This window comes from Dendrobates tinctorius, unplaced genomic scaffold, assembly GCF_039654945.1.
Source record: "Dendrobates tinctorius isolate UK_male_01 unplaced genomic scaffold, ASM3965494v1 ptg000034l, whole genome shotgun sequence".
Taxonomy (NCBI): Eukaryota; Metazoa; Chordata; class Amphibia; order Anura; family Dendrobatidae; genus Dendrobates; species Dendrobates tinctorius.
The window spans coordinates 9,910,832-9,932,193 of record NW_027361702.1 but is presented as its reverse complement, the minus strand read 5'-3'; the positions used below and the strand labels follow the sequence as shown (position 1 = coordinate 9,932,193).

The 21,362-nt window shown below is 46.6% G+C and overlaps 1 protein-coding gene across 2 annotated transcripts in view; it reads left to right on the top strand.

Moving 5' to 3' along the window:
* Positions 1 to 21,362, top strand: part of CENPI (centromere protein I) — a 166,645-nt gene that overhangs the window by 54,081 nt on the left and 91,202 nt on the right. For both annotated transcript variants that reach the window (XM_073573088.1, XM_073573089.1), the window contains exons 3-11: positions 1,377 to 1,492; positions 1,579 to 1,716; positions 1,808 to 1,926; positions 2,869 to 2,976; positions 5,872 to 5,920; positions 6,488 to 6,534; positions 7,754 to 7,843; positions 7,981 to 8,118; positions 10,166 to 10,312. In XM_073573088.1, coding sequence (XP_073429189.1) covers positions 1,414 to 1,492; positions 1,579 to 1,716; positions 1,808 to 1,926; positions 2,869 to 2,976; positions 5,872 to 5,920; positions 6,488 to 6,534; positions 7,754 to 7,843; positions 7,981 to 8,118; positions 10,166 to 10,312 — 915 coding nt within the window. In that variant the 5' untranslated portion in view covers positions 1,377 to 1,413. The remainder of the gene's footprint in view (positions 1 to 1,376; positions 1,493 to 1,578; positions 1,717 to 1,807; positions 1,927 to 2,868; positions 2,977 to 5,871; positions 5,921 to 6,487; positions 6,535 to 7,753; positions 7,844 to 7,980; positions 8,119 to 10,165; positions 10,313 to 21,362) is intronic.

Genomic DNA, 21,362 nt, shown 5'->3' with positions numbered 1-21,362 from the left:
CACACTACATATAGCACACACACTATACAGAGCGCGCACACTACATACTACATATAGTGCACACTACATATAGTACACACACTATACAGAGCGGGCACACTACATATAGCACACACACTATACAGAGCGCGCACACTACATATAGCATTGTTTTTTATTTTTTGGTTTTTTATTTATTTTTTTACTATACAGAGCGCGCACACTACATATAGTACACACACTATACTGAACGCTCACACTACATATAGTACACACACTATATAAAGAGCTCACACTACATATAGCACACACTATATAGAGAGCTCACACTACATATTGTACACACTATACTGAGCGCTCACACTACATATAGTACACACACTATACAGAGCGGGCACACTACATATAGTACACACACTATACAGAGCGCGCACACTACATATAGTACACACTATACAGAGCGGGCACACTACATATAGCACACACACTATACAGAGCGCGCACACTACATACTATATATAGTACACACACTATACAGAGCGGGCACACTACATACTATATATAGTACACACACTATACAGAGCGGGCACACTACATACTATATATAGTACACACACTATACAGAGCGGGCACACTACATACTATATATAGTACACACACTATACAGAGCGGGCACACTACATACTATATATAGTACACACACTATACAGAGCGGGCACACTACATACTATATATAGTACACACACTATACAGAGCGGGCACACTACATACTATATATAGTACACACACTATACAGAGCGGGCACACTACATATAGTACACACTATACAGAGCGCGCACACTACGTATAGCACACACACTATACAGAACGCGCACAATACATATAGCACTCACACTATACAGAGCGCACATACTACTGTGTGTCAAGAGTGGGAGAAGAGGGTAGCATTGACAATCCAACACAATAGGCAGCACTTTAACACATTTTATAAGTGGTCATAAACTTGTAAATAACTCCTGAAATAATAAAGCTACATTAAAACCAAGCACACCATTGTTTTTCTTGTGAAATTCTCAATAAGTTTGACGTGTCACATGACCCTCTTCCCATTTAAAGAAATAAATTTGGATCCAAAATGGCCAACTTCAAATGGCCGCTATGGTCACCACCCATCTTGAAAAGTTTCCTCCCTCCCATATACTAATGTGCCACAAACAGGAAGTTGATATCACCAACCATTCCCATTTTATTTAGGTGTATCCATATAAATGGCCCACCCTGTAGAAAGGTGTGAGTCTCGTTATGGGCGCAGGATAGCTAATGTTCCATGATATTCACTTTAGGTATAAATATTGGATTCTTGTATCACTGAATGCTGAGATGTTCGTATCATTTAGGTTTATATCGGGGAATATCTTGCGTAAAGACTCTGAGATGGAGACTACAAAACTAAGAGAAACACTAACCGAGCACTCGAAGAAGATGAAGAAGGCACTCAATTACTTCAAGAAAAGTAGGTGAACGTGTTCCCACCTCCCAGTAATGCTCTGTTTATCAGTAGGCTTGTATAGTAACTTATTTACATTAATGTATCCATAGTTAACGCCAAGGTTCCACTGAAGGGCAACATTGTTCTTCTCCAGCATCTTACTACCATAGAGGCAGTGGGTCCGAGACTTGGGGTCCCGGCGGAGGGTGTGGATATTCTGCTCAGACAGGCTCTCAGTGGCAACCTGGGTAAAGTGCTAATATTAGGCTGCAGCCCCTGTTACTCGTTTTCTTACACACATACTTGTAAGTGATACATTTATTGCTTTTGTTCCACAAGTGGACACTGTGAATAAGCGAATCCTGAAGTGCCTGATTCCTGCTACAGACTTGCACCCTGACACTGTGATCGCAGCCGTGTCTCTATTCTGTACTAGGAAAAGTACCCCCAGCACTCAGGTAAGTGATTGACCAATTTATTATTAATTATGGGAATGCAGGTTAATGTACAAGGAAAGTAGTGGACTGTGTTTTCTTTTCCGTCCCTCTTCCATTTTCTATCTATAAAGGGAGTCTCTCAGCACAAAAAACAGTCGATCAAACCAAACACATCATCTTTTAGAGGACATCGCCCTAATAAATACAAAATATACTTTGTGATTTTCAAAGCTTTTGCTGCATTTGCCAGAAATCAGTCTTTACTCTAGTATGCTAATAAAGGTGCACCCTGGGTGAGGCCTAAGCAGTTCAGTGCAGGTTCCGATTTACTTGTTTTTCATCAGTCTCCTTCTTCCATGCAAGACCATGCCCCCTTGGTACACATGTTGGAAAACTAAAATAAAGTAAATTTTTGGCACATGTAACTTAGTAAATCATCCCCATAGTGTTTGAAGAGTCCTTTCTATCATGGACCTTATTCACATAAAAGAGGTGTCCATGTGACCACAGGATTTGTTATCTGGACTGCCAGTGTCATATGCAGAGTGGTGGAGTTAGGGCAGAGGGCACGGTGAGAGCTGTTCACGCTGGTATCATAGATGAATCTATTGCTGTAATTACAAGCCAGTGGGTGCCGTACCTGCTGGTGATTGCAGCCGACAAAGGAAAAAAACAGGCTAATTTTAGGCACAAATGACTGGATAAAAAATGTACAGTTATTGCATCACGTAAAAAGTCTATAAAAAGTTAAAACCTGACGCGTTCCTGGTATACTAAGATGCCCTTAGTTTTTTATCCAGTTGGTTGTGCCGAAAGCTACCCTCATTTTTTTCCTTTGTCATGTACATCATTTATCAGCAAAGTGCGCCCACTAAATGGTCATCTGAATAAGACCCTTGTCTGTAAAATTTACAGTGTAAGTTGTGTGTCAGTCTAAAGTACTGTTATTTTTTCCACTTACAGTTTCTGTTTATTCGCTGGCTGATCTCTGTGTTCGATCTCATTCCCTGCAAGGATATCCTCTCCATACTTTACAACTTTTTCTTCTGTTTCCTTCCAGATGACCAGTTGGTAAGAGGCTTCTTCCCCTTCTCTTTCTCTAACTCAGTAAACTCTGGGGAAATGGGTCAAAACTTAAAGTTAAAAAGCAGTAGCTGCTGCTTATTTTTTCAGCAAGGCCTGTGAATAACAGAAGTGGAATCTGAGGAGCTGATCATTTTGCCATCTTCTAGGTCATACTGCTAGATTTGAGACATGGATAAAACACAAATCTTAGCCATTAGGCAGTTAGAAAAGTTCCCTCTACCCATTATACAGTATATCATACATTGCTAAGTATCGAAACTCTGTGTTAGCATCCAGACCTTTATTAAACTGCCATTAGTGCCTCATGGGGCAAGTAGTACTGTTAAAATGCTGCATAAAATAAATGCGTTTTTAGCACGTTCATTTGAATTGGTGAAAAGCTGAAATAATTGACATGCTGCAAATATAAAACTGCAAGGAAAAAATAAGCATGTGCATAAGGCTTGTTTCAGACTAGCGTTTGGAGGCGCAGGGCCACCACTAAGCTCCACCCACAGCCGCGCCTCCTCCGGTCAGCTCCTCCTCTGATTGCATGAGGCTGCATGCGATCAGCGTACCCTATATTTAGCGTTGGGTACGCTGGCCGTGCGCTGGGCTGATTTTGCCGGCGCTTGCCCCCTTTTGTCGCTGCGCCGAGCGCACAAAAATGCAACAGCGTACCCAACGCTAAATATAGGGTACGCTGATCGCATGAGATCAGAGGAGGAGCTGACCGGAGGAGGCACGGCCAGGGGCGGAGCTTAGCGGCGGCCCTGCACTGCGCCTCCAAACGCAAATCTGAAAGTAGCCTAAGATTTCAGAAAACTCATTCATTTTGCTGACATTGTAAATTGCAGCATTTTGATGCAGCAGTTTTGGTGCAGAAATTTCTTCTGCAAATGCTTAAAGACGTTGTCCACTACTTGAACAACTCCTTCTCATACCCCTTGCTTGTCCCCAATAAAATAATAAAGCTTATACTCACCTTCCGTGCTGGTTCCGTTTCCGCAATGTCGTCACCAGAACGTAATTTGTATGCCAAGAGAATCCATTTAACTTCAGCGGAAATGGGAAGAACAGCTTCTAAGTTATCCCTTGCACTGTACAATGTGTAGCACAGGCATCCCTGCACACTTGTTGCCCTCCTCCCGAAAGTGACGTCGACTTACTGCCCCGGTCCCCGTCCTGCACTTCCCCCTTTCCTCCTGCTGCTGCTACCCGAGGTTTCTGCACGCGTTGCAGATCCCCAGGTATTATGCTTGGGGTCCATTCTCTCCTGACCTTTTAAAGGGACAGTGCACGCCATCATAAAGTGTCCTCAGCCATGATGTATTGGCTGGACATAGATCTCCCTGAGAATCTGCCTCTAGAGCTTATTAAGTTTACCAGTGTTAGACATTTAACGACTGACAATCAGATCTCATTTATAAATATAATTGCCTTAAATTGTCCGTCATCTACTTCCGTCTGGATGTCCCCGAATCCCACAATCCACCGCACCGAAAGTACGCCAACCGCCATTTTGGAACACCCAAGTGATGCCGCTCAGATCCAGGATGCAGCTGCGATCCCGACTGCTGCTGGGATCCCAGCTGCCGCTGCGATCCCGAACGCCGCTGGGATCCCGGCTGCTGCTCGGATCCAGGCTGCCGCTGTGATCCCGACGGCCGCTGCTTGGATCTCGGCCGCTGCTTGGATCTCAGCAGCCGCTCAGATCAAGGCCGCCGCTGCGATCACGAGGCTGTGAAAGGGGTGGAACAAGGGGGTATAACGAGAGGGGTGTAATGAGGGGGGAGTAATGAGAGGGATGCCGCCGCCGTACCTCCGCCAGGACCCACCGCCTGACTACACACGCCGGATCCCGCTGCTGCCTGCCCACCCACCTCCATGCAGTCACAGCCGGCAGGAAAGACCGCGGCTTGAGGCCTGTGCTGGAGATTAGGTGCGGCCACCTTCTGGTGGTGCCGCACACCATCTCCAGCACAGGCCGCAAAACACCGTCTTTCCTGACGGCTGTGAGAGGGTTGCTACGAGAGGGTGTAATGAGGGATGCCACCGCCGGACCCCCGCCAGGACCCACCGCCTGACTACACGTGCCGGATCCCGCTGCTGCCTACCCACCCACCTCTGTGCAGTCACAGCCGGCAGGAAAGACCACGGCTTGAGGCCTGTGCTGGAGATTGGGTGTGGCCACCCTCTGGTGGCACCGCACACCATCTCCAGCACAGGCGGCACAACACCGTCTTTCCTGCCAGCTGTGACTGCACGGGGGTGGGTGGGCCGCCACCCCCAGCGCCACAAAGCTGCCCCCATCGTGACGTTACTGCTCTCCCGATGCGATAGCATCGGGCACACATCTAGTGATCTATATGTCTAAAGCCACCTTTCATTTATAATAAGCTCTGGAGGCAGATTCACAAGGAGATCTATGTCAGGCTCATTTACATATTAAGAAAAATGTGGATATGGCTGGTATAAAAGATCAGATTGCAGATATCAAGGTATAAGTCAGCTTCCTATGACCTACATGCCCACATAGACGTCTTAGAATGGTTGGTCCTACTGAGAGATTCATTTTACCAGAATTCATAATTCACACTTCTCATATTTCAAGGCAGGCTGCAGATTTTTAGATCCACAGCGCTTTTTTTTGTTAGATATTTTTGGTACCCAGATTGCTGCCTTGCAATCTATTAAACCCACGGCATATTATGTCCAGCACATGCTGATTTTGCTTGATATTTTCGGTCTAACCATCTTCCTGTCATTGATTGCACGTGATCAGGGTGATGTTTCTGTTGGTCAGGTAATGATTTGGTCACTGTCAGTATCTTGTGATTGGCTTTAAGTGTGTGAAATAATTTTTATTTTTTTTTAATGTTTCCTTCTTTATCACTTCAGTGCCCAATTTTATGTCACCTTCTGTACCTGATAACCAAAAAGGAGCATGGTAAGGGGATAATGGCAATGTACGTATTTAACTATTGCAGCACAATTTTTATTTGTTCAGTCTCTGGCACTGTGTTCAATAACATTATTATACCTATTTTTCTTGAATTCAGCCCAATGTGACTTCTAAACATTTCAGCCGTTGGGTACATAGGAGAAAAGAAAAATCTAAGTGCAACATCCTTATGCAATGTTTAGTGTCAGGTTCTCTTCTTATCTTACCAGTGGTTGTGTCTTAAAATGTACTTAGAGCGATGAAAGAGAGCCCTCACCTGGACGTTGTCTGCTGTTTTACTCTTATGACCTATGATGTGTTGCATCAGTGTAATCCTCTTCCAATGGGGAAGGAGTTGGACAATTTAGGTTGCTAAATTGTAACTATTGATCCAATGAAATTTGATGCAGACAGTGCAGACCCATTCTTCTCACCTCTCAAGACTTTCAGTGTTTCATGATTTCCACATCTGGGCCCTGAGAATTTGAATCCTTTTTCATCTTTTAGGTTGTGACACTTTTTCAGCACATTTATCACACCACTTTATTCATTTACTTATTTAATTCCTAACAGTGCAGCCATACAGAGTCCGATGTCTCCTTGAACTGCAGAGCAGAAAGGTATGAAATGCAGCAAATGTTCTGCTCTTCTAAACCTTAAAGGGGCAGTCTGATACCTAAAATGCACTTTATGAATTTCTATCTTTACGCCCTAACCACTTTTGCAATTAGCTTTTTATCATAAAATACCGTTCTGTTCTCCTTATAGAGCTAAAACTTTAATGTGTTTTTTTTCTACTTCACTTCCTGTTTCGTTTTGTTTGAGGAGAGTCTCAAATGGGACGTCACAAGAGGCTTGGGGTGCAGTCACTTTTCTGCAGTTCCTGTTGTCCCTCCTGGACCAGTACATCATCAGGGGATAGCTCTGCAGGCATTTGCCACAGTTTCTTTCATTGCTGCCCCCTCTGAAGATGTCCTGGATCCGTGGTTATAGAAGTTGGGGGAGAGTTGAGTGCAGTGCCGGCATTCTGCTTCTATCTCTGCCGCACAGTGTTTCAAGACTTCATCAGAAGGTAGCGTTAGAAGCTGTGAGGGACAGCAGTGCTGCCCCCTCCAAAAATGTGGGAGAGGTGAGAGTAGCGCTGGCGTCCTGTTTCTGTCTCCAGTGCACAGCATCTCACTGTAAAGTGACAGCAGCGCCGCCCCACAGCATTCAGCTGATGGGAGGAGTGCACAGTCAGATAGAGAGGCAGTCACCACCTTCAATGGTCTATTACAAAAAAATGACTCGTACCTTCTATCAGAATAAAGCAAGTGTGAACAGGTGCAAGCTGGTAGTACTGCATAATAGATAAACCAAAGAATACAGCAGGACATGGTAAGTCATAGCAGTTTGCACCTGTTCACACTTTATTCTGTTCAGAGGTGCTGGTCAGCTTTCTGCTTCTTCCAGTTGGAGGTGATGAAGCCACTGCTGTTAGTATGTGTAGGGACGGCCTGGTAGGGGCTTCATTTAGGTGTCGGGGGTCATACATTTGGCAAATATGTAAGAATTGACAATCTCTTCTACTCTGAATAAAAGGGTTTTTGAACTCAGACCAAAAAAGATGGATTATGCTTATACAATCCCAGACCACATAGGGGAGAGTCCCTATAGCATTTACACATCTGCAACATTTTTTATTAACCGGAAAAAATAATAGTTTATTATTGTCCTGTTTTGCTGTGGGCTTACACACTCCAAATCTCCTTGCTGTTTAACACGTGTTTCCATATTAACGTGTTTATGCCGTTTTTCCTTTCATCCGTTGATATTGCCCTTTTCTATACTAATCTTCAGGGTCTGCAGCCGTACATCCTCGGTCTTCTTTCCATCTACAAAGTGTTTTGTCCAGAGTTGGTGTCCCTCACATTACCCAGCAGAATAAAGGCAAGTGATCCCTAAAACAAGGTGCCGCCAAGGCATCTAATTTGTAATTCTTTTATGACTTCTGTCTGAATTCAAAGTTTTCTGAAATGTAATAATGGAATAATAAGGTCATTTTACCAAACATTGCCCTTCTGCAGATGTACTTCAAGAGCTCTAATCTGATGTTTACTTCCGAGCTGAGCGCTATCAAGAGGATTCACGTGGGGGATCCTGTCCGAGATTATAGGCTGTCTCACGGGGAGATTAGGAAGCCGCCATCACGGCCTGGCAAAAGGGCGAGTATCTGACTTTATCCTCTGCACCATCAGTATTATAGCACATTGCTCTCTGACATGTTTCCTCACTGCAGGAACCATATTACAACCTGTTTGGGTGTCGTGCACAGTCCGGAGTTTTCGCCTTGTGTCTGACTTAGTACAGACACACATTTCTGTTCTTACAGAATCCATGTTATTACACAAGAACTGTTCTTCTTATATCCTCCATCTACATTATATATAACATAGGTATTTTCCTCCTGAAACAAATGTAGAATATCAGCTGTGTACTGCGAGCATTGTGTCATGAAACATTAAACGCTTCTATCACAGATGATTTTCCGTTTTTGTTTTTTCCTCCCCTTTTTCCAAGAGCCATAACTTTTTTATATTTCCGTCCCCATAGCCATATGAGGGCTTGTTTTTTGCGGGGCCAGTTGTACTTTTGAATGACACTATTCATCCTGTCTGCTGGAAAACGTGGGGAGGGGGGAGCCAAATGCGGTGAAACTGCAAAAAAAAAGTGCAGTTCCACAATGTTTTTATTTTTTTTATTTACCATGTTCAGTATATGGTAAAACTGATATGGCATTATGATTCAACATGTCAGTACAAGTACACAGATATCAAACACATATAGTTTATTGATTTTTTAATTTAACTGGTGAGAAAATAAATCAGAAAAAAAAACATTTTTCTTTTGTCGTCATTTTCTGAGACTTCATTTTTCGGGATCTGAGGCTGGTTGGTGGCATATTTTTTGCGCCCTGAGCAGTCATTTGTATTGATACCGCTTTGTGATAGACGCAATGTTTTGGTCACCTCTTATTACATTTTATTGCAATGTTCTTACTTTTTTCTCTTTACATCGTTTACCGATGAGATTATTTTTAGATTTTTATAGTTTAGAGATTTTCAGTGATTGACAGCAGCATTTATCTGGTTAACAGTCACGGGTGGATCCGAGATTCACCCGCTGCTGTTAGAGGCACTTGATGGCTGACTAAATGACCGCGCCGTGCCGTTAAGGTGCAGGCACCAGTTTGCAGCACAGTGACAGCAGATTAAACTTGTGACTGTCATTCAACCAGTCATCATGGGTGACACTGGTCATCCTTTGAGGACGCCGGTGGCCCCGGTCAGTCTGTGGGGGACGCCGGTGGCCCCGGTCAGTCTGTGTGGATGCCAGGTGGCCCCGGTCAGTCTGTGTGGATGCCAGGTGGCCCCGGTCAGTCTGTCGGGACGCCCCAGTCACCGCAATTGTGATTAGAATCTTGGACTAAAACTCATGACTAGCTGCAGTTTCTTTATTTATGAGCCATCAGATTGAAGTTGAGTGCCATGTGCTTAGTGACCTTATATATAGATCTACATAAAATTCATTAACCCTATGGGTCATTTTGTAAATCCTATATGTGGGCTGCAAGTAGTAGATATATACCGTATATCTATGCACACCTGAGGATACTCCCTGCCGTGCAGTATGTGTATGTACTCACTATATATATATATATATATATATACACTGTATAGTGAGAGGTATATAAATATACATTTGCATACACACACCAGTCGTACTCTAATGCTTGCACCCCACAGCACTCATCTTTTCTATTGTAAAGTGATTAATTCAGACACGCTCTGTGTACCATGCCGAAGTTGTTGATCTTGGGAATCACAGGGTGGATAGACATTTTACTGATCTATGTATCATTTATTATGGACTGCTTATGTAGCACCATCATATTCCGCAATTTTGCAGACATCACCACTGTCATAATTGGGGCGCACAATATACATCCCCTATCGGTATGTGTTTGGAGTTTGGGAGGACACCAGAGAACCCAGAGTAAACCCCTATAAACTCCTTGCACTCCTTGTACTTTGTTGGACTTGAACCCAGGACCCCAGCATTGCATCTGATCTGCAAAAAAAGGTGTTTTAGGCCACACAGGCTGATTTTTTTTTTTTTTTTTTGCTACGCTAGGTGTTTTAAAGGGTCAATTTATATTACATTAATGAGGTTTATGTTATAAGTAATACATTTTTTATTTTTTCTTCACAGAAGTGGAACAGTAGTACATATGTGCCTGTGAGCAGCAGTACTGTTAGGAGCAGCGATGACAATACTTTGGCACTCAGTGATACAACTTACCCTTATGAGAAAATTCAGACTTTTGCACAAGTTCTTGAGAACGTCTTACAACTTGAGGTGATTACTTTTCCTAAGTATTTTTCTAGTTTTAGCCATGCCAACAGGCTTTTCCAGTTTCTCATTCTATTCCAGGCAGTTTTTATTATGGATGTAACTGTACATACATCGGACTTGTCCTGTATGGAGCAGGCTGGCACAGCAGCGACCAGAGCAAGCTCCGATTGCTGCTGTTAACAATTTAGATGCCTCTGTGAGTCACTGACAATAGAAATAAAAAAATACTTGCTGGCTAGTTCGCACCGCACCAGCTCTCTTAACCTTCCCGCATCTTGTTTGCAGGTAGCAAATGGTTTATCATGGCGGCCAGGTTCTTGCTGGAGGCCCCCGTCGCTGTCATCTTTGTACTTCTGTGAAGCCCAGCCATGGACTGTGCTTTATAGCAGACCAAATGTTGGCATGGCTGTGATTGGCCAGCGAATGACATGACCTGGCCTGTATAAAGGCCGGATCATGAGTGCTGCTGCCATTATTCTCTTATTAGTGTAGGGACAGGACAGTTTAAGTGAGGGACATTGTTAGGTTCTGTGTGTATACTCTGCAATAAAGCCTCTGTGTGGGAGTACTGTGCAAAACAGCCTCGGTGGGGTACTCTTCACCCAACTCTGTGGAGGTACTCTGCAAAACAGCCTCTGTGGGGATACTCTGCACTCGTCTCTGTGGGGATACTTTGCAAAGCAGCCTCTGGAGGTACACTGCACCCCTCTCTGCTGGGGTACACTGCACCTTTCTCTGCAGGGGTACTCTACACCCTTTTCTGTGGATGTACTTTGCACACTTCTCTGTGGGGGTACTCTGCACCCTTCTCTGTGGGGTTACTCTGCACCCGTCTCTGTGGGGATACGCTGCACCCCTCTCTGTGGGGGTACTCTGCACGCCTCTGTGTGGGGGTTCTTTGCAAAATAGCCTCATTTTTTTATTTGGTGAAGCACCAAAACATTGGGAATGGTAAATAGAACGAATAAACTGAGGTGGAGTCCAACAATGGCTGGGTGTGGCAGGTATACTTCTCTTTTCAGCCAAAGGTACGGACAAATCCTGTGGGATCCACACCTGGTTCGTTGTAATTAATGTGACCTTCCCCACATTGGACACCTGTCTGTGATCACACCCCCTGCCATGCTAAACACACTTGCCGCAGGACAGGCCAGCACCTCCAAGGCATAAAGGGTGAGCTCAGGCCATGTGTCCAATTAGGAGACTCAGAAGTTAAATGGGCAGACCCATCACTCAGTATGTGGAGACGTGTGGACTCTTCCACCATGTTGTTGAAACACTGCCTCATGCTAATACGGACCGTATCAGGTGGTGGTTTTAGACGTTGTCACGTGCTGAAGAGGGTTTTCCACATTCCGGCCATGCTAAACCTTTCTTCCGAGGTGGTGCTGGTGCCCCAGCTGCGTTGGTGTCTTCTTCCTTTGCCTTGTGCTTCCACTGAGCCCCCGATGTCAGGTTGCTACCCAGTAACCGGCACTGGAAAAAATCCGGACAACTCAGCGGTCATTGTGCAGACACACCAACATGCATTGGCTCATGTATGCTAGGCTGCACAGAGACAACGACAAGCTGTCTTCGGTGGGAGGTGTATCGTCTGTATCCCCCCAGCCACACTCCAATTATGCCCATGAGCTGTTTTAAGTGCCACCCTGCTGTGAACACGGTCCCTCCTCATCCTCCAAAACTGTCCCCTGACAGGTCAGTTGTGTACCTGGCCACTGTTGGTACAGAAACCCACCATCCGAGCCATGTGTGAACAACTGGCCTGGTAATGGTGTGAATGGTCCCTATTCCTCCTCTTCCATCCGTCATTGCCTGAAACATTTTTTTCATGGAAGCATAGATGTGGTATAGTAACGCTGATGATAGCGTCATCAACGCTGGCCATATTATTTGAGTGTTCACAGTAGCGCAACACAGCACACATGTCCCGCATCGAGGCCCACACAAAGGTGGTGAAGTGGAGTGGACACATCTGTGTGTGCTGCAGCTGAAACTCCACTATTGCCTGCTGCTCGCACAGTCTCTCCGGCATATGTAAGGTGGAGTTCCACCTTGTTGATACATCGCATATGAGCGGGAAGGCAGAAGCGACGCTGCAGGGTGTACAGTTGAGCAGCTGCATGGTGAGAACGCCAAAAGCACGCACAGACGGACTGTACTTTCTGCAGCAGGTTTGATCTAACGACCTGGAAATGTAGTGGCGGCTGGGAATCACGTACTATGGAACAACCACCGATATCATTTTTTTTTTTTAAACTGTCCATCACCACCAGCTACAATGGCATGATTTCAAAGGGCAGGAATTTTTAATTGTTGTCATTCAGGACTAGTATACATGGGTGGGTACGGGGATACTTTCTCTTTCTCTCCAGTGTTTGGGAGATGGACAGCTGAATGCTTCCCTGGGACAGTTTAGAAATGTTGATGGTGCTCTCACATCCTCCCTATGAGGTGAGCCAGGTGGGTACTGTTGCTCGGGAGCATGAGGTAGGGGCTGAGACTTCAGAAGAAGAGGGAGCAGGAGGAAGCTCAGATTTTCCTGTTTTTTCAAGTGTGTACTCCACTGCAGCTCGTGCTTCAGATGCCTCATCATGCATGTGGTGCTTAGGTTCAGCACATTTATGCCTCTATTCAGGCTCTGACTGCACAGTGTGCAAAGAACCCATGTCTTGTCTGCACATTGCTTGAAGAATTGTCATGCCACGGAGCTCCTTTTGGCTGGCTATAATGTGCTCAGTTTATAGGCGCGGTGAACAGTAGCAGCCGATGTACTGGCTAAGGGCTGGTCGCGGTGCTTTTGCACCCTGCTCCCTCTTTTGCTGTGCAGCTGGGGTAGCGTGACCACCAGCTCTTGCTCTGAACTGCCAAAGTCACTCAGATGGCCTCGACTCCATGTGGTGTCTAGGACCTCCTCATCCCCCATCGCATCATCAGACCTCTCCAGTCTGTCCGTAATTCTGCTGCCCAACTTATCCACCTCTGCCTTCTCTACTCCTCCACTACTCTGCTCTGCAAATCCCTTAATTGTCTCTCAATTCCACAACGTATACACTTCAATCTACTTACACTGACCTACAAAGCCGTCCATAATCTGTCTGCCCCATATATCTCTGAACTAATCTCCCACCTCGTAATCTCCGGTCCTCCCAAAACCTTTTTGCTCTTCTCCATAATCATACATTCCCCATCCAATCCCCTGCAAGACTTGTCCTGAGTATCCCCCATCCTGCCAATTCTTTGGCACAGAGAACTCTACCAGGTACAGTTTGTTTAAAGACCACTCTTGGTGAAGAAAAGTAATAAAAATGGAAACAAGGAAGAAAAAAACAGTATTCTTATTGTGGAGAAATACAAAAAAACACCTTAGGGAGAAAAGGATGGTATCGGACGTAACACTTCCTTGTCCTGGTGCCACCCTAGATAAGGAGGAATGACAAGAGATCTGCGAGTTTGGAAACTCATCTGATAGAAGAAATGGCGACGGGGAAGGCAACCTTCCAGGAAAGGAGTGAAAGATGTCTTGTAGAGGTTTGAATGTTGATTCTTGAAGAGCACTGAGTACTAAATTGAGATCCCAAGGTGTTACTGGAGGCCGATAGGGAGGAACAAAATGCCCAACTCCCTGCAGAAAGGTCTTGATCTGCAGGCGAGACATTATACTGTAATATTTCGAAAAGGTATGGAAAAAGCAGACACCTATCTCTTGAGAAAACTGAAGGACAGGCCAGATCTCAGACCCAAATGTAAGAAGGACAAAATGGAAACCAGATGAAAGACCCTTGGGGAGGTCTGACTAGTTACACACCAGCGGAGAAAGATTTTCCACTAACGATGGGAAATGCTAGAAAAGGAAGGCTTCATAGTTCTGAATATGGTCTGGATAACCTGATTGGAGAAATCTGCTGATTTCAGAAACATGGTTTTAGTCATGCTGTTAAATAGAGTGACGGAGAATTCTGGTGGAATAAACCCTGCGAGAGAAGATCTGGAAGATCCTGGAGTTTCTACGGAGTGCCCGTGAGGAAGTTGATTACTTCTGCATACCCAAGTATTCTGGGGCGATGAGAATGATGGGCACTCCCTCAGTTTTGATCTTCTGGACCACCCTTGAGATCAGTGTTAAGGGAGGTAACAGGTACAGGAGGGAGAACTGAGACCAAGGAATTACCAAAGCGTCAGTGCCGATTGCTAGCGTGACATGTGATCTGGAGACCACATGAAGAATCTTGTGACTTAGACTGGACTTTATCAGGTTGATGTCGGGAAACCCTTAAAGGAGCCACATGTCGTGGGAGGCTGACTGGCTCAGGGACCACTCACCGGTGGCGGGACCTTCTCGGCTGAGAAAATCGGCAGCCCAGATCTCCACTCTTGGGATGTGCAGTGCCAAGATCATAACCGAATCCGCGACACTTCTGACAATATTGCTTGACTTCAGGTTCTTCCTTCAAGATTCATCTCTGTCACCATTGTGGCATTGTCAGTTTGGACCTGAAACTAATGGTAGCCTCCTCCTGCTCCCTCTTCTTCTGAAGTCTTGCAAGAAAAATATAGCAAGAGGTAGGCTTCTGTAGTAGCGATCTTCCTACATGGTGTGGGAAAGATCTACCGCAATTGACTAGAGGAGATTAAGACCGTCTCCGGAGAGGGGCATGATTAGTCGATACAGTGAGTGAATCGACCATTTCCATCTTGATGGCAACAAGAGAAAATTGAAAAGGATGTGTATGAAAGTAGGCAAATGGAACTTCTTCCATTGACGCAACCATCCTACCTAGAACGCTCATGCAGAAGCGAAGCGAACGTGCAAATATGCCTCTGAAGGAGAGAGTCCCACGCGATAGGATCGAGGGTTTTTCCTTGGGTAGAAAAAAACTCTTGATCATGCTGTGTCAAACAGCATTCCCAGAAAAATCAGTATGTTGGGCCGGGACCAGAGACTAATTTGGGATGTTGATATCCCAGCCAAGATGGGAGAGGTGACCAGAGTGCAATCATGAGAAAAGAGCCCCAAACTCCTTGGAGAGGAGTCTGCAGCAAGGTCTGAACTCAGAATCCAGGTGCCAAGGAACAACAGTGTGGAGCAGAGAGCCTGAAAAAAACACGTGAATGGCGCAAAATGACAATGCTGATGTGGACTCTAAATCGCTTTGAGGATGACTTGACCAGTTTAAAGAAATTAGTCCTGATAACTTGAGATATCTTGGTAGCTCTTGATCAATTCAGACCATCTTGGTAATAAAGTCCGGTAAGAATCCTTACATGTGTAACCGCTTACCTTGATATAAGAAAATTTCCAAAGAAAAGGCAGTATAATCAGCGAGGTCTTACCATCCGAAGGAGGAGCTCCAGTGAATGCCTGGCACAGGGAACAGAAAAGGCGGAGACAGAGTCACTGACGCGACCAGTTGGGCACGGGTGCCGACCATGTGACTCGCAGGATCAGACATAGCCAGGGATTCCCTAAGTTGGAATGGGCTGTTCGGGTGAGACAGCACTGGCCCTGAGAAATGTAATTTAATCACTGAGAGGAAAAAAGCACAAGATTACAACTCTAAATACTGAGAAAGGATACAATCTTTGCCGGAGAAGACTCGTTTACGTGTTGTTCAGACATCTGATCCAAGGCTGAAGAGGCTCTTGTTTTGGCAGCGGTTTGACAAGAACAAAGTGCTTTTCAATCTCTGTAAGAAAGAAGAAGTAAGTTTGGAAACAGACAAAGAACTGAGATCTCGCTAGACCCCCTTGGGCTGCACAATGATCAGCCATAAGGAACATTGTAAAAGTAGTACCTGACTCATTGGATAGTGGACAGAGCACAAGAAAGCTGCTATAGTCATGTTGGGTCTAACTACTGGTTAGTAGTTAGCTCAGCTCAACTGCATTGCAGATAGCAATGTGGTTAACTGTAGATGGAGGTCCTGACCTGTTGGATTATTCTTGGCAAATCATATTCACAGGATGGAGGACAAGGCCCCTGGGTCGTAACTGTAATAAAGGTTGGGTTACGTGGTAGATTGTGAGTCTGACTCGCTGGATAACTGGCAGAGCATTTGGACCACTGCTGCAAGCGGCTCATGTGACTGACTTACCGGATAGAGCACTTACATTTGCTGCTGCGATCGGCCATGTGGTATATGGTAGATGGTGCATCCGACTCACTGGATAGTAGGTAGGAAACGAGGACCACTGCTGCAAATGACCATGAGGAACTTGATAGGTGGTGCATCTGAGTCACTGGATGTTGGGCAGGAAACGTGGACCGGTGCTGTCACTGACCATGAGATACATGTTAAATGGTACATCTGACTCACTGGCTATTGGGCAGGAAACGTGGACCACCGCTGCAAACGACCATGGGGAACGTGGAGCATCTGAGTTACTAGATAGTGTGTGGTAAATGATACGTCTGATTAAATGATACGTCTGACTCACTGGGCATGGACCACTGCTGCATTCAACCATTAGGTACGTGGTAGATGGTTCATCTGACTCACCGAATGGTGGACAGCAGACCACTAGTACGGCTGCTGCAATCGACCTGGAATTACAAGGTAAATGGTCCATCTGATACACTAGTGGTCAGAAAATGTTGACTGCAGCTGTGATCGACCATGAGGTACGTGGTAAAAGGTACATCAGACTCACTGGGTAGGAGACCAAACACTATTGCTGCTATTCCTATAGCACCTAAAGTCTTATTCTCCATGGATGGAAAAGCTGGTGTGCATAGGGAAAAAACACTCCATTGCTGCGGTCCAGGTCTGGATACCTAACCAAAATAGAGAATAAAAAGGGGACCACTGGAGGAAGAAACGTACAGACCCTGCAGGAGCTACATTGGGAAGGACTATAAGATATTGTATGCATAGACAAAGGGCAACCATGTCTGTCTAAAATAAGTGTCCTGGAGTCATAAACGATTTTTTTTTTTTCAATATGTAACATTAGAGACACAGGTGCTTTAGGCTGTGTTCACATGTTAGCGTTTTTTAAGCGTTTTTTTCCCTTTAAAAATGCTTAAAAATCGCATACATTAAGCATCCCATTCTTAGAATGCATTCCTCAATTTTTGTGGATGAAGACAGCCTGCGCAACTGGCAAACTAAATGGTGAGGGCGACTAACGATCGCGGGAGCAGGCCCCGGAACCGGCCAGGGACTAAATTTGGAAAACTGTCTGTTGGGAGAGCAGGGTGGTGAGGGGCCGCGGTTGGGCTATAACTGCATCACGATTTTACGTAAAACACACCATATCACTATTGTGTTTAAGGGGACCCCCCCCCTCCTATTTCCCGAGACTTATGGGGCGAGATACCTGTCCTGAAGGCCCCGGAATCCATCTTCGCAGCACGATAATGAAAATGGCCATCAGACATCCCAGTGGGACGGGTGGCTGGAGGGTACCTAGTCACAGCGCTGTATGTCGGGAAGCTGTAAGGTAGCGATACCGTCTTCCCACCCTGCACGTCTGGCTCTGTAGCGAGCGGGCTAGGGTGTAGTGGCAAGGACCAGTCCGCATCTTCCTCCTTGCGGATGCCCCAAACACTCTTGATGTGTTAGGAGGCATGGGGTCCTGCCTGGTAGACACAGAGGATACAGTGGTGAGACAATCCCACACTGTGCTCCCAGTCTCTAGGGGGGGGGAGAGCAGCGTGACCAATTACACTCCGTCACCCAGAATCAAAAGTTGTATCTGAAAAAGAGAGATTAATAAAAAACATCAAAATCTAAAGGTAGAAATGGGACTGAGAGCTGCCCTGTGTCCACCTCCTACTGACTCAAAGCTAAAACTGATGAGCTTCCTGCCAGTTGGTGGGTATATACTGCTGGGGAGGTACTATCTTTTTTTTGCATAGTGTCAACCACCTAGTAGCAGCAGCATGCACCCCATGGTTTCCTGTCCCCCCCCAATGAAGCGATAGAGAAATCTGCTCTCTCAGCAGGGGACCGGGTGGAAGACAAAGTGAAGGAACTGGAAGCACTCTCAACCAACCAATTTAAAACCGCATCTACTTGTTCTGGCCTCACCATTCATCAACCGGTACTTGGGCCTACGAAATTACACCGAAAGTCCTGTCACCTGCGTGCACCAGAGGAAGGTGGTTCATTTGGGTGGGTAGCAGGCACCACGTCATCTCCTTGCAGCAGCTATACCACCATCAGCATCACCACGGCCGTGTCCCCTAGTTGATGCTCTCGGTATTCTTTTCACCCCAGAAAGTGCAGAGTTTTACACGGTCTGTATACAGTGAGAGTGGCCAGCATATTATTAAACTGCCTGTATGCAGAGTCCCCATCGAGACTGTTTTGCAGAGTACCCCCCCCATCGAGGCTGTTTTGCAGAGTACCCCCCATCGAGGCTGTTTTGCAGAGTACCCCCCCCCCCATCGAGGCTGTTTTCCAGAGTACCCCGAGCAACGCTGTTTTGCTGAGTACCTGCCGGAAAAATAAAAAAACCCCACAAAAACAGTGTTGCATATCTTTTCTTTATCGCTTCATTGGGGGACACAGATTACCATGGGTGTATGCTGCTGCTGCTAGGAGGCTGACACTATGCAAAAAAGGAAAAATAGCTCCTCCCCGGCAGTATACACCCACCGACAGGCACAAAGTACCTCAGTTTGTGCTTAGTGTCTGTAGGAGGCGGACCTGGATCTTCCCAGATCCGCAGCTAACCCTTTTCAGGTTTTGTTGTGTTTTATTAACTTTTTTCCATTTATTTTTCAGATACAGCTTCGGGGAAACAGGGTGTACATTCTCACCCTGCCTTCCTGTATTATGCGGCTGAGCTAGCAGTGTGGTGTTGTCCACATCGCATCCCTCAGGCCGCAGGCAGGACTGTATCCCCTACCACCCTCATGGGTGCTTCTGGGTGATAACCGGTGGCCAGTCCTTGCCGATTCCCCTCCTCACCCCTCTCTCTGGAGCGGGCTGAGAGGAAGACGGTGGTCACCGGTGGTGACCTCCCCCTTTGCTGAAGGGGATGATGCCGTCTTCTGCACTGTAGGGACAGTGTGGGAGTAGGATCTTGTCTCCCAGCAACCTTCTCCATCCATGGGCCCCTGCGGTATGCCTCCTCATCATATACTTAAGCCTGAAAGAAGACGGACGCTCCACATAGAAGTCTACGGTACCCCATGGCCAGCGCTACCTTTTGCATTTCCCGCACTTTGCTAATAGCAGCTCCCTGAGTCACCGGTGTCTGTGCCACATAGTTCACTCAGCGCCCGGGCCCAGCGGCGTTCCCGCAGCTCCTACCGACCTCCGGGGTATTGGCTTCACCCTGGTACATAGCGCTGGTCCTCTGTACAGGCGCCAGCATCAACTCTTTCACTTTCACAGGGGTTTTCATCGGTCACTACCCCTGTTTAGCGCACGCTACTTTGGCGCTCCTTTTTCCCCCATAGTCAGGCCTGGAAGCCTGCATGATGCACTCCCCTCTCCCTCAGCCCAGCCAATCGCGGGGGTGCTTTCGTTATTTAACACCGCCCCCTTTTCTGACAGCAGCCTATCACGCGAGTCGGCTACTAGCCACTCCCACCGCTAAGGTCCTTTTTACTTCTCCGGCATCGTAACGCCGCCCAGCTCCTCGTGCACTGCCCTAGCACCCCATGGACCTACTATTTGAGGGACACGGTCACGCTCCTGCCTGCTGCGGATCGCTGGTAACGGGTAGGCTCTGTTCTTCTCCGTGGACCACTTAATAGCGCTCCTCTGCAGTATCTTTACCTCACTAGAGTGCGGTACTCTCTACATATGCCCAACTCCACAAGGGCTCCCCTTTCTAGGCCCACTGTAACTCATTACGCCTGTGCACGCTGTAAGAAAAAGTGGACATCAGGTCAGTCGCCGCCTCTCTGCCGGTCATGCAGTACCTCCACCATGTCTGCTCCACAGGTGTACACTGACTCCCGGGATGAGAGCACTCCCCGTTCCCCCAGAGTGGGACGTTGCAATGTCTCAGTCGGTCGCAGACCTGAATAAGGTGGTATCCCAGTACCTGGTCCAGGTCTTAAAACAACTTCCATAGCCATCTGCAGCCACCAGTGCTCCGACAGCCTCTCTCGGCGAGTCGCCAGCACCTGACCGCGACATCCAAAGGGACAGACCGTGTCGGAGTTCAAGGAAGTGGGCTCTGTCTTGCTCTTCGTCCAGCTTACCAGGACCCTCCGCAGCATCCAGGCAGCTTTCTTCATCCCAGCTCCCCTCCTCGGAGGAGGACCTTGGGTCAGATATAGATTCAGGGTCCAGGTCTGACTCGGATACAGACCACACGTCCAAATCACAGGACATGGTAGATAGCCTTATCTCGGCTATTACACAACGCTAAAGCTAAAGGAGGACGAGATGCCTACACAGGTCTCCTCTGTCTCATTTAAACGTGCAAGGCCTCCCTCCCGAACCTTTCCCAAGCACAAAGAGTTCGACGCTACCTTAACCAAACACTGGGAACACCCAGAAAAACGTTTTTCAGGACGAAAGCATCTGGACGTACGATAGCCCTTTAACTCGGACCTTCTCACAAAGTGGGCCGAGTCCCCTAAGGTGGATCCGCCGGTTTCTCGTCTGTCTTCCAAGACAGTTCTATCTCTACCGGACGGTGCATCACTTAATGACTCGACGGACAGGCAGTTCGAATCACTGACAAAATCTATTTTTGAGGCGACTGGCGCCTCTCTCTGTCCCAGCTTCGCCTCCACTTGGGTGGCGAAAGCCATCTCAGCCTGGGCAAAGATACTTCGTAAGGGCATGTTAGCGTCAGCTCCTCATGATGAGCTAGCGGAATTAGATCAAATTGATCATGCAGGCAAATACGTTCTAGCTGCTTCCCTGGATGCAGCCAGGTGTTCCACAAGAGAAAACCGCAACAGCGTGGCCATACGCCACAAGCTTTGGCTGAAGTCATGGAATGGAGACACCACCTCTAAAAAGTCTCTCGCCAACCTAGCATTCCAAGGTTCCAGGCTCTTTGGAGCCAGGCTGGACCAGATAATATCAGACGCAACTGGGGGTAAGAGCACCTCGCTTCCTCAGTCTAGACCCAAGCG